Source organism: Pteronotus mesoamericanus, unplaced genomic scaffold (genome assembly GCF_021234165.1).
Source record: "Pteronotus mesoamericanus isolate MK-2021 breed Mesoamerican mustached bat unplaced genomic scaffold, CSHL_Meso_final contig_44, whole genome shotgun sequence".
NCBI classification, from domain to species: domain Eukaryota; kingdom Metazoa; phylum Chordata; class Mammalia; order Chiroptera; family Mormoopidae; genus Pteronotus; species Pteronotus mesoamericanus.
In genome coordinates, this window is record NW_026555166.1 from 1,437,991 (window position 1) to 1,452,371 (window position 14,381).

A 14,381-nucleotide genomic window follows, 5' to 3' on the forward strand; every position below is an offset into this window, starting at 1 on the left:
TGTTTATTTTGCAAAATAGCCACAAATGACTGCCTTCAAAGTTTTGAGAGCGTCAAGAATGTGAGACCCCCACACACTCAAACTTTCAATAATTTTGCCAAGAAAGTGCACCTAATGCTTTGGGCCCCACTTATGTTGTTGCGTGTCATGATAAAGTTGCTGTATTATTAAGGAGAAGCAACTATAGTATAATGCACATTAAAAAGGAGAAATACTTAAATTTTTCTTCCTTTTTTCCTATGTTTATATACATGGGATTCAAAGCTGTGGTTTCTTCTCTGAAATATGTGAAAGCCCCCAGGAAGATCTGTTTGTTAGAAGTCAAAGTTTCTTCTAAAACTGAAGAGATTTGGATAGATTATTTACGTTTTGCCAAAAAAAATGATTTGGATTTCAAAATTCAGAGCCATTTTTTACAGTCTTGTGCTGGCATGATGAACATACGTTAGAAAAATGTACATGTGCACAATTATAAACCATGTCAGCAAGTGATGTTTTATGTGACAGTATGTATAGGAACTGGGAAAGGCCTCTTCTGTTGTATCTTCCTCTCATGTGAGAGGTGGCTGAGAAACTCAATAGGTCATGGAGGACAATGGGTGCAAATGCTCTGCATGAGTCATAATAAGGAACTAAAGAAATAAAGTAATTTAGGATGTATGTTGGCATATGCTCATTCACACAACTGCTGTCTAAGAAACACCATTAGTCTTCTGGCTGGCAACCAATTTTTTAAATTCATTGTCTTAAACCTTTCTCAACAGCCAATGGTGCCATTCTTATTAAATCTCAAAGTAGAAGATGCATTTGGGAGCCAATTCCACTTAACTGGGTTGTTAAGGGGGTAATGGAAAAGAGAAAAAATAATTTAAAAAACAAATAGAATTATAAAAATGTTAAAGTGAGAGGGCAGTAAAGGCCAGAAGATTAAACAGTCTCTGATTCTATAGATGGGTTTTGTTCACTTAGTTAGGTGTTCGCTTATTAAATCTCCTAAGCCAGTTTACATGCATTTGGGGAAAAGAAATGTTGAAAGAGGAAAAGAAGAGCAAGATAGGGAAGGAGGGGAAGGTAGGAGGAAAGGCATAAAAGAGGGGAGTAGAGAAAATAAAGGAAAGAGAATCTTAATCATAGCATATCATAAATTTGTTTAGTGCGGGTAATAGTTATCAAATATGACAGCATTATATATATCATGGGGAAAAAAAAAAGTTGAGCCAAAAATTTTCAGTGTATATATATACATATATATATATATATATATATGTATATATATATGTGTGTGTGAGTGTGTGTATGTGTGTGTGTGTATAGAATACAAATAAGTTTCAATGTCATGATATGGAAATTACCTGAATATTTGATTGTCATGTTTTTAATTAATATTTGTTCACTAGGTTTCAGAGGATTTAATGTGTTCTTTTAAATTTAAAAACAAAGATATACACTTGGTTCTAAAGAAATAAAACCCATTCCAAAACCCTCAATTATATTTAGCTACCCAAAGATTTATCCTTTGTTTATTATTCTGAACAAGATTAGAAACACTAATGTAAGATTTTAGAATGTAGAATGCTGAACATCAAGCATTCTGATAAAACTAAAAAAATCCACTTTTTGTTTTAAGTTCCATTGTAACAAGGGCTCCTTTTTATAAAAAGGAAGCCAGGATACCAGAGCAATAACCCTGCTCTGGACAGGAATTTGATGTTCAAGGTCAGAGATGGAGAGACATTTATATAATGTAGAGCTGACTCCACAAGAAAATGCTAGAAATTTAATAAATTTTATTGCTTATGCATGTATTTTTTATATTAACAAAATATAGAAACACGGTTTGGAGATGAGGAACATTAGTTCCCTAAGTCCTCAAGTTGATTGAGTGGGACCCAAATCTATTCCTGAGGGACTGAGTAACTCACCCTAATGTGCACTTTTGTTCTTTGCCTTTTAAATCTCTCCTTTCCAAATTTGAATTGCTCTCAGTTGAGTTATGGAGAAAAGTTTGTCAAGGTGAGCAAGTATAATTTGTGACATTGTTAGGATTTGAGTTGGAAAAGAGAAATTTGGACAATTATGGGTCAATTATAGCCATTTTCACTGCCTATGATTCACAACATTAAAAAAAATTAGAATCAGTTAAAATCAACATGAACATTTATGGTGATAAATGAAAAACATTTATAAAATTTTGAAACTGATAATATTCAATCAATCTTACCTAACGTTGGCATGTAATCAGAGATACATATGTGAATCAGCACACATATATACTCAGCAGAGACACTTGATTTGACATTTACTCCCTAACCCCAGAACAAGCAATAATCAAGAACCAAACAAATGATTGACAACTGTGCATGTCTGATCCAATACAATACAGGGAAAAGAAAAGGTGGGATTTCATTATATATGTTTCATATTATATATATATATATATATAATGAAATTATACACACATATGCATATATTTGTAAAACTTGTGGTTTGTTGAGATGGGAATGGCATTCAATCTGAAAAGTTCTGGTTTTCCTCATAAAAAGTGTATTTTGTAATGGGATGAAAGAGTCATTGTAATAAGCATTGTACCTAGTTTTGTAGACCTGTACTTTAAGCAACTCTTGAGAGTCTCCTTTTTATATCGTTTGATTCTTTCTATTATCAATTTTTGATCATCTCTACTGATCAATGTATAATAGTAATGGAAAAAAATCTAAATTTCTAGCTATTTCAGTTTGGGTTTGGAATGCATTTTTATGCTTCATTTGAACAAAGGGGTATATGGTTAGGGTATTTGCAGCAGTTCCAAAGAATTTTTTCCAGATCTTACAGTGGATAGGCCAAGTATTTAGGTTAAAGGACTTTCCTGATCTAAGGAGAGTAGGAAAGTCCAGATCTAAGACAGTAAGATAAAAACAAAGTTCAGATGACAAATTGGATAGAGGGGTAGTGGAGATACTCTGTATCCATAAGAAAATCAAAGAGCCATTTATCATTTACAGATTGGCATACATTTTGCTAGTAAACTAGGTTATTGCATAATTCAATCTTTCTCCCAAAATCCTACCCCCAATCTGTTATGATAGTAAAACTATAACCATGTAAATTCTGATTTCTGCATCAAGTCTCCCTTAGTTACATTCATATCAGTGTACATCATTGATTTTTACACAATGCAATTTATGCAAACCTTCAGAGAAAATAACCCTTAAGTGGTTTTTCAGTGCAAATTTAATCTTCCCATGTTATAAAAGTGGCATTTAACAAACTCAAGACATTATTTTTGGAAGAAATGGGAAATAAGAAATTTTATGAGAAAAGTAAACTCCTTAGGCATTAGTCATCATAGGAAGCTTTATGTCTGTTCCACCACACCTGTGTAGGTGTCTCCCTGACTTCAGGTAGCCTTTCACAAGGGAGGGTGTTATTCTGCTTTGTGACAAAGTGTGGATTTCAGTTAAATACTCTGTGATGGTGACCATACCCATTCTATTCATTGAAGAAAATCAGTTATTCACTAATGGAATTAAACTAGTTGTCTATCTTACTGAATTGTTTTATGCATAGAAAAAGTCTTTATAGTCTAATGCTCTTATTCAAAAAATAACAAAACAGACTCTATTTTGGCAGAACTGGGAACTGAACCAAGCAAATAACTCTTTTTACCTTAACTGAAGAAATATATGAATTGACCTAACTTGGATCTACTCAGTGGATTGATTGAATTGTATCACTTGAACTTATGGGTTAAAGAGTTTTTATTTTAGTTTGAGGGCATTAACACTTGTAAGAGTAGAAAGGTTAGTGGCTTTAAGAAGACATTTTCGCCTCAGATATTTCTGCCCCAGAAATGTCAGTGCCATTACCTGCCATTCAATCAGTGAACTTTCATTCCTTTGGGTTTTAGAGGGTTTTTTTGTTTGTTTGTTTGTTTTGTTTTGTTTTGAAAAGCCTCTAATTAAAAGAAGGAAGGCAAATAATTCACACCTTAATCTATTAGTAATTAATGCCTCAGATTTTATTTAAAATTCTGAGAATTATTTTGCAGCTAATGAATGATATTTTGTGAAAACTTGGAAATTAGAAACATGGGAGATACCTAATAACTGTGAAACACATGCAACCAACCCTATTTAAGAAGTACTGTTTTATAACATTTTCCAATGAGACATTATTCTAATTTTGAAATATTCTTTATATATAATTTTCTAATTTTACTCTAAGATGTTCACTGAGTTATATTTTTAAATAATTAATGCCTATAGTGGTGTCTTAGGAGCTACCTCTTCCCAATTTTACCTAGTTTTGGATATGTGAGAGCAAATCCAGATACATCTGTTCCCTTCAATTGAACCAAATTATAGGAATCTAAAGGATTGAGTGAATACCTTTATTTAGAAATAGTATTTGTAATTCAGTTCTTGCTTTTTGGTTTTCCTGTATATACTTGGATTTGTCAACTACAGTCAAGAAACATACTATTTTGAATTGGTTACATAAATAAACTGTGGGGTTTTTTTTTTGTTTGTTTGTTTTGTTTTGTTTTTTGTTCCTGGACTAAAGGCAGTTGAAGAAAAAGAAGATAATGAGCACGTTGATATAAAAATAAATTTTAAAAAAGATGAACATTAAAACCATATACTAAATATTATCTGGGGATTTCATTATTGATTTTGCACAATTTTTGATTACCTCAGATAATAAAAGCTAAAAGAAAGAGACCCTGATAGCAAAACAGAAACAGAATTTTTTGTTTTGTACTTGATTTTATAAAATTTTGACAACATTTTTCTAGAAAAAGATGTATTTCCATATGTTTTTCCTAATTTCTAATGACAAAATAACAATCAGAACTTCAAACAGTTGCACTTATTTCTTGTTCACATATGCATATTTTCTGATTCATTGAATTCAACATTTGTATTGCATTCCAACTACATAAGAGACATAGGGCTAAATATCAGTTGGGTAAGGGTATTCAAAGTCCTTTATCTCTAATAGTAAATAATCTTCCTGAAAAGGATAAATTTTTCTATCCATTGTGCTTTTACTGGATTGTGTAGTCTATCTTACTGTTCATTATTCTCAGCTTAGAAGAGCAGAGTGTCTGCTGATGGGTACCTCTCTGCATTCACTGTGTTTCTTGATTTACTATATTCTGCAAATAAAAGTGTGTTTAACTTACTGTCACCTACATTCTTCCTCTACAGATTATTTTGTCAAATGCTTTCTTCAGTTTAATTTAAATGATTTATAAAATATGGCTTTGATCACAGTCCCAAAAAAAGAAATATGTGCTGTGTTATGGCCCATATGTCTTACAAGTAATAATGACTTCTGGATGGGCAATGTGGAGTTTTCTTAGTTCAGATTATCTTTTACCGCTTCGGAACACATTGTCTTACTCTATTTTGAACAGTCATTTCTCTTCTGGATAATAAATGCATTTCAAATATTTTATACTGATCCTATTTTCTTGAAGGCAAGCTTTCTTAATTTAGACTTTAATCTTTTCTTTCATTATTAATACTATATCTTACTTTATTGCTTTTCTCCAAATACCTTCATCTGTGTAGATGCCTTGCTGATAATGAACTTGACTTCTTGAAACTCTGGCTAGATGTTGTGTCAAATCTGCACAACTTGTCTCTTGACCCCTTTCATCCATTTCCTTTTGCAAATCTATTTTGCAACTGGGAGATAATAATATCCTGGAGAAGGTCCAGTCAACATCATCTTCTAAGAATCATGTACTCTTTTAAGCCTAAAGGTCTGTATATGAGACAGTATCATAAACATAATCTTTTTATCTAAGAACTCCTGATTCAAATCCAGTGCTATCAAAACTGGATTCTCTCTTGCTATTTCTCTTCAATAACAACATTTTGGTGAAATTGCATGCCAACTGCCTGATTATATCTTCCATGGTGAATTACTTTGTAAACACATCTGTATGCAGGTCAGTCTTTCTGAATATACAGATTATTCCGCCTGACTTTTCTCAATCTGTTTTACTAAGAAGTTAACTAAAAACTTTTTTTCAACAAACCAAAATTTGAAACCAATCCTACATTTCTCTTGCCAGAGTAAATTTATAATCATGACTCCAATAATGGTCTCTTGACTGAAATCTTGCAGTTACTCCGTATCTTATCTTGAAGGGCTAACTAATCCATTTATGTAATGCCATAAAATGTATGCATCAGATTTATAGTTGCCATAAGACAGTTTTCTTAAATAGTGTCAAGAAGCTAGATCCTAAGACTATCTGGAAATTAGGAAATTATCTGACCTTGGCATTGTATTCTGTGTCAAAGACAGCTTTGTTATTTTAACTAATATAACTAAAGACATCACATTCAATCATACTAAAATGTCAGCACAGTTCACCACTCTGCATCCTTTTGATGCAGCCTAGTTTTGCATTGGGTTCCTGAAGTCATGCTTCATTTCCAAGTAAACAGATAATTAATAAGATATAACAATAGATTATAACCTAATTCCAGTTTGTTTTGTTTTAATATTTAAAAATTATTTAACTTCATTTTTATTCTAATATCTTAACATAGGGAGAAATGTGCCTTCTTTGCTAGATAGTAAAAATATCTTAAGGTATTTATTGTAAAAAATGGGCAAGTATACTACTATTTTTAAAATAATGAGTTTTAAATTTTGTACAACATGTGCTATGAAACAAATACGTTTCTAATACATAATAGTCATTTTGAAATTGAGAAATAATAATAAATGAATTCTGTACAATGGTAAAATCAAGAAATGCCTAATTTCTAAAACAAAATGGGATTGTTATAAAGCATTAAAAAAGCAAGGATAAGCCAACTAGTCAATGATCGAATATGTAAAAACTGGAAGACAATAAGACTCTATAGGGCCATTAATTGGGAAATCTCATGCAACAAAAACTGTCAATTATAGAATTTGAATTTAGACTTTGAATTATTGAAAATGGAAATAGAATAAGGAAAACACATACAGAGTATTGCTGCTTCCTCTATTAAGTAACAGAAAAAGTCAAATATAGGAAAAAAATTTGTTCTCATTTGGCAGATATTTTTTCTTTTCTATTGTCTTTAATTCTCTCAGGATATTCTTTAAATGTCTTTAACATTAATTTTGAAGTAAAATATGAGAGTAATATTGCCAAACCTGTAATTAGTTTGAATTTAGTAGCTTCTATGTTTCAAAATACTCCCTAATCTGTCAATTTTGCTTAATTTTAAATTGTGATTACCTAGTACACTTATGTATTTAGTGAGCCAAGAATGACAGAACTAGAAATAGGACTATATTGGCTCAAAACATAAGAACATAATTCCAAACTGGGAATTTTGTTTATCTGCATATAGAAACAGCTATTTAAGCTTTACCTATTTATTATGCTATAAATTGCAAGCTATTATTTTGAAACTTTTACTAAAATATTTTCTATGGAGAGAGAGATATGACTTCATGTGGATGGTTTCTAGACCAGCCTGTTCTTCAAAATAGCCCCTTCCTTTTGTTTTGTCATAAGACCCAGTTGGCAACTTTGAGTAGTTCGTGTTTTAAACTTCTAAGTCTTCATTTGGGAAAAAAAAAAAGTTCTTTCCACATTATTTTTCCACATTAGCTGATTTAAAAAAAAATGGACTCAAAGGTTAAACAAAGCTACAACTATATGATTGTAGCAGAACTGCATGTGACAAAAATGTTTGGTCACTTAGCATCACTGAGTCACTTAAACTTGACTTCTGAGAGCAGCAGTGCAGAGCACCTTATGATTGTAGAAATCTTGCTGTGTCAGGGTTTTTTCTTTTTCTCTAGTTTGAAGACATAAATGGAAAAATTTAGTCAAGACTATCAGTAATATTTTATGTCAAAGATAACATTTTAAGAGGTATAAGGTAGAAATAGGCATTGGTTATTGGCTTATCTTTTAAATTGTGCTTGTCACACAATCCACCCTTGAGTGCAAAAAGGAAGAATAAAAAGAATTGCAGTTTTAGAAACAACGAATGCATTAGTTCTTCAGTGATTCCAATGAAAAAGGTAAGTATCCCTTTAGTATCATTACTGGCTGGGTGTACAGAGGCCTGAAGGTTTGGCGAAGGTCACACAGCAGGGCAATGGAACTTCCAAAAAAGACATCTGAGATTCCCCCATGTACTGTTCCAGGCTTTAAGAGCTTCAGCCCTTGCTTTCTCTCTTGGTGATCTTCAATGCTTTAAGTAGGGGATTCATCCCCTTTGAACCCACTACAGTTTTCCCCTACAATGCCTGACAAGGCAGGGTGCTTCTTCATCCTCCTTCTCCCACATGGTCCACGTACCTGTTCAAGAGAACCAATGAGGAATCCTAATGGCCGGGCTGCTTAATATCACAGAGGCCCACCCATCTCTTTCAGCACCTAATTCCTTCATATGCCTCTTTCTCCCAATTACCCACTCCCTCTTCCACCTCCCTAATCCCATCCCAATAGGGTACGTTTTATTTTTTCTCTTGCTCTCTCTCTCACTCTCTCTTTTCTGTATCTCTCGGAAATCAGACAGGAGTTCAGAGCACTTTCACTACCTTTTATGAGGTAGATTGTGATGTCATAGATGGGGGCAGGGCTAGTCAACTTTCTACCCACCTCCCAACCTGTGCTGAGGGAGCTCCGATCGGGAGTGGAAGCAGTGATTCCTCCATGGTGAGTAACTTTGCTTTCTAATCTAATCTGTCTCATTGTAAACATTACTTTTGAAAGCAGGCGGATGGGGTTTCAAGGAGGTAAAGATGTGACCACTCAAGCCCTCTTTACTATTAACCAACTTTGGGGAAAGGATCTACTTATTTATTCCCTCTATAGGTGAAGAATTCTAGAGCACAAATACACTCTTCAAGCGTGATCTAAGCCTGAGAAATGAAAATGGTATTTTCATTCCTCTATTTCTCAGTCTTTCTTCCCTTTGGGACTGAAAGTCATTGCATATGAGGAATGAATCCATTCTATAGTCCTTTGGTGAGTTTCTCTAAGGAGGTTCTCTTAGGAGGATGTGTTCTTCTTCATTTGAAAGATATCTGGATCACAGAATATTCTTATTGATGTTTGCCCAGAGAGGCTCTTCTAAAATTGTGCGGTAAAACTGTGAAGAAAGTGATACATAGAATTATCAACAATTTTGCTTTTGGTGTAAACAAGTGAGTGTTTCTAATGCAAAGGCTGATTTTTTTTTTTTATAAGAGTCACCGTTCTTGCAGATTAAGGGTACAGTCATTTCAAGTTGTCACAACCAAATTTGCTACTTTTTTTGTTGCATGTAATAACACTGATGTTGTTTTATAGGATTTTTTGGTAGTTAAGAACTGTGAAAAGCTGCTGTCCTTTGTTTCATTTAGAGTTTCTGTTACTGATTGTTTCTTTTATATGCTTTAGTATATAGAAAGAAAAGATCAACTGGAGTGAGCATTTTTCCCCACCTTTCTTGTTCTTTCCTGGATACCTATTAAAACTGTCAAGATGTCAGCTTCTTTATAAAAGGGCAAAGGAAGTTTTTAGAGGTGGTTAAATCTTTAAGGGATGTTAGGCATCAGGGTGGGTGTCTTTAAAAGGACTTGGCCATCAGAACATTAGGCCCTGTTACTTTTCATGAGGCGGGATAAAAGTACCCTAGTGTGGATCATCAGTATTATGAAAAATGTTAAGAAAGTATCACTAATTTTTTTCAAAGTATAATTACATCCGAGTTAATTGGCTAAGTATGGAAATTGGTGTTGAAGAATTGGGGGCAGTTTAAAAAGAGGAGTCCTGCCCTGGCTGGTGTGGCTCAGTGGACTGCGTGTCAGGCTGCAAAGCAAAATCTTATTGGTTTGATTCCCAGTCAGGGCTCATGCCTGGGTTGCAGGCCAGGGCCCCAGTGAGGGACACATGAGAGGCAACCACACATTGAAGTTTCTCTCCTGCTTTTTCTCCCTCCCTTCCCCTCTCTCTAAAAAGAAATAAATAAAATCTTTAAAAAAACACTTTAAAAAAAAAGGAAAAAAGAGTCCTTTCTCCTCAATAGCTTTCCTCTTATGTGTAGATCCTCTGCCTTCCCCCTCCCCCAACTAATACAGTTTAATAATTGCATTTTAATAGCTCAAAAGCAATAGTCCAAAAATGGGCTAGCACTGATACTGCCCTTTTTGTTACCTAGGGTGAAGTAACGTGGCGATTTCTGAAGTTATTTTCCCACCTGAGCTTTCTAACTTAAAATAACTATAATGGCAGGGATTTCAGGTACAATGAGGATAAATAGAGCCATGACTAACCAATAAGATTTAGGTGATAATCACTTACAGTCAGCTGAGTATTGCCACATGGGTGAAGTCATATACATTGCGTGACATATATTGGGTGCCAAAAGCATATATGTTGGATGATCCCTCTCAAGTCTCTGGCCTACCTTTTGTTAAAAAATGCCAGACCCTCTAAACTACCAGTACAAGACAATTTTCAGTGCCAGACAAATCTGACATCTAATCATAGCTCAAGTTTTTAATGTCTTTTATCAACCCTCATACAGCTGCCAGGTAAGAAATGTTCATATTTTACAAATCCTTGGAATACAGTCATCTTTAAACTTCGTGAGTTAAGAACGGTTGTGTCGTGCGCTCGTGCCAATTTAGAAAGTCTGTCATGGAATGCATTGTGTATGCACTCGTTTATTCCCATGTGCATGTGTCATTTATAGTGGTGTTCAGTGTTTTTAAATCCATTTTGTATGTATTGAAGTTATCATTTAAAAATACATGCATAACTTGTGCTCTAAATGGAATGGTGAAGTATAACAGAGGTTGCATTAACTTGGGTCTGAACACTGGTCCTATTTCTGTCATTGAATAATAAGGTAATAACATAAATTACTTAGGTCTTTTAGGTCTCTGTTTTTTCATCTGTGAAATGATGTTAGATGATCTAATGGATATATCTTAAAATATTCCTGCTATAAAAATCTATGGTTTTATACTATATTTTTGAAGAAATGGTTTATGGGAAAGAAATTTAATAGTTGATGAGATAAGGTTTTTGTATAGGTCACACAATTATTCAAAGTGGAAAGAAGATTTCAGTCCAAAAATAGGGTTTTAAAGTGTACCCTATACTGATATAGTATTATCTGGTTAATAATATAAGTGGGGCATGTATGTTCTTTTAAATGGAAAATGTCAAGCCCATGATAGATAATTATGTGTTAATTTAGAAACCTGATTTGTTTTTTAACTCAATAAGTCTATGTTATTCTGATTTTTGAAATTTTAAAAAACCCTATCTACTAGGAAATAGATGGGGCTAGATCTCACTGAGATTCTAACATTCAAAATTACTTTTGCAATACTGCAAGAATTTCCTTGGGGTGTTGGAGAGGGTTGAGTTCAGAATTGGTGTGTACAGATCTATGTGCTGTGAGGGATAAAAGAGATGTAAAGCCTGGCTCCAGCTCTTGAGGAATGTACAACCTTTTGGGGAGTCTAGACACATGCCTCGTGTCAACTTAGAGGTAAAGACAGTAAGTGTTGAAGAACCCAGCAATAGCGTGTGGCCTGGGGAGTGCTGTATTGCACTGGGAAGGCTTTCTGAGAAGCTGAGAGCTTCACCTAACTTTGAGCAGAGTGGTTTAGATTTGTGCTGCGATACAAAGGATGCAGGGAAGCATTTCAGGTCAGCAAGACCACAGAATATAAAAATTACAAAGAATATCTTGTGTTTAGATATGCCATGTGTCAAACATTGAAGTCATTGCTTATAAGTCCAGCCCTATACCTTCCCCAAGCCTTTTCCCCCTTAATCGTATGCTGACTTTACAATATGTGATATACCTGTTTAGAAGAGTTGAGGAGGCTGCAAGTAAATGAATTTCAATGATGATTTATCAATATGTAATTAGACAGCCATTTTCTCAGTTACACAAAAGTTCATATGATCACTCACAGCCACAAATGTGGAAGAGAAATAAATAAAAGGATGGAATTAGGGTCAGAAGGAAACTCTACCTCTGAAACTTTCTGGTTTTCTGATGAAGGTAGAAAGGGATTATTATTTTGAATAACCAATGGGATTATCATTGACAGGTTTAGGAATGTTGATGGTCATGGAAAATGTCCATTAGCTGAGGAGAATCCATGTAGCTTGGATAGTTTTCCAAAGCAAAAGGAAGCTTCTCTGCACACTGAGCAGGAATCAGATTCTGCTCTCAAACAACCAGTGCTAAGAAGGTTTAAACACTAAATAAAACTGCAAATGATTATGCAAGTCTCTTTCCCAATGCACATGAAAAGTGGTTATTGATTTGGGCATGATTTGCTCACATTGACAAAGGAGAACATTTATATTTGAAAGCTTCTCTGTTGCTATAGAGAGTTTGCAGTATATACTTTGCATCATGTAGAGGACATTGCTTTTTGCATTTCTTACCATCCTAGTGCCTTCCAAGTTTTCACTGCGGCCTTTCTAGCTGACTGGACTTCCATGAAGAAAACTGCTTTACCCACCTATCCCAGATTCTAACGACTCAGTTTACATCATCCAGTAAAATGTTTCTTAATTTCTTATCGTGACATAAAAATTAATTTTAGAATATATTATCTCATAAAATCACTTTCAAAAGCTAGACTTGTCTATATGTGAATGATGAAGTAACAGGATTAATGTCAATTATACAAAGGAAGGAACACTCTCTTAAAACTTTCTCCCAAAAAAGCCCAAGTTAGTCTTACCTAAAACTTTGTGAAACAAAGTTTTTGTGGAACAATATAGATTATTAAAGGAAGTTAGATATATTAGACTATATTTTCCTCAAGAAAACAATGACAAGGATGGAAAGCATTTCCTCCTCCCCTCAAATATCCCTAGAGGTGATTTTAGAAATAGAGGATCAGTTAGATTTATAATTCAACAAACATTTATTGAGTAAGTAATGTGGCATTCACTCTCCTATGGATGAATATGGCATTAGTATGAAAAAGAGACAGAATTAGTAACTGTGATAGAGCATAATAATCACTCTAACTCAAGTACATGCAAAATAATGGGGACATTCCATAGGAAAGGGGAAGAGGAAGCTTCATGAGGGGTAGGGGTAGTGTTTTTTTAAGCCTTCAGAGATAAGTGGGTAGGCATTTCCAGGTAGAGGAGAGAAAGGATTAGCCTGGGAGAGAAAGATGATGCTCACAGTATTGAGGTATAGGTGTCTTCTGTGCTGACTTGAACTGTAGATCAGATGGCAGAGATGGGTAGAAAGATGGAGAAAGGTAAAAGATGAAATTAGAAAGGTACATGGAAGCTGTATAACAAAGAGATTTTTCTCACCCATTCTGATTTTAATGAGTGTTTCTCAAAATGGTCAGAGGATTGTCTGTGTGCTAACCCAGCAAAGGCTGGGAGGAGACTGTTGAAATGCAGACTGCTGGGTCATGCTACAGACCTCTGGAACCCATCATTGTAGGGAGTAGGTTCTTGGAATCTGTGAGTAAATACTCCATCTGACCCTCAACCCATACCAGGTGATTCATTTTTACATCAAAGTTTTGGAACCTCTACTAGGCAACAAAACAAACTCATTATATATCTATGTCCTTGTAAAAAGATTCAGGAAAACAAAGTATTAAAATATTAAGAATAGAAGGCTTTGGAAAAATAAGACTTAAAGGTAATATAAAAATATTCTTGAGAAAATTGGTTTGCATTTTGGTTAAGCTTAAAAAAGCACTGTCTGAAATGATGGTTCTTACATATAAAATATTACTAAATGATGCTATTAAATCTCCTTGAAGGAAAGGCATGAGACTACATACTCTTAAGGGAGCATCTTGCATATTTTAGTGTCCTACTCCATTACAAGGAGTTCATGAAGTTCAGAGCTAAGAAGCTCCCAGTTCTCAAGTTCTGTCAAGATAAGGCATAGAGGCAACAGTGCAGGACCATATTTGTTTGTGAATGGTATTTTTTGATAGAGCTATTTGGCTTTTTAATTTTAATAAGGTGAACTTCATTGAAAAATAAATAAATGTATATATTAACATTCTTGTCATGATTGGAAAACTCAGGCTGTCCTGTCAGTATAGGGCCTGACCTCTATGGTCTATGTTGAAAAGTATGTTAATTACATAATTGTACATTTGAATCAATAATCATTTAGAAGTGCTAACTTTTTTGCTTTATTTTTTTCCATGGTAACAGCTGTTACACTATACCTGTCAGTCTGTGTAGAAAGTTATACAATTGTTCAAAGATGTAAGAAGGAAGAAGGAGTAGGGAGGCATTTGACATTTGACTAAGATGTGGGAATAAACCCTGGTCTGGGAGAAGGTGGGTCTGAGATTACAGCAATGAGTATCAGTTCTGGGCTTAGCCCCCTGATTGT

The 14,381-nt window shown here is 34.2% G+C and overlaps 1 protein-coding gene across 3 annotated transcripts in view; it reads left to right on the forward strand.

Annotated features, from left to right (window-relative positions):
- Nucleotides 1-14,381, forward strand: part of CTNNA2 (catenin alpha 2) — a 1,090,206-nt gene that overhangs the window by 1,054,102 nt on the left and 21,723 nt on the right. For 2 of the 3 annotated variants that reach the window (XM_054577629.1, XM_054577630.1), the window contains one exon: nt 8,546-8,689. The exons of the other annotated variant lie outside the window; for it this stretch is intronic. In XM_054577629.1, coding sequence (XP_054433604.1) covers nt 8,546-8,689 — 144 coding nt within the window. The remainder of the gene's footprint in view (nt 1-8,545; nt 8,690-14,381) is intronic. 3 annotated transcript variants of the gene reach the window in all.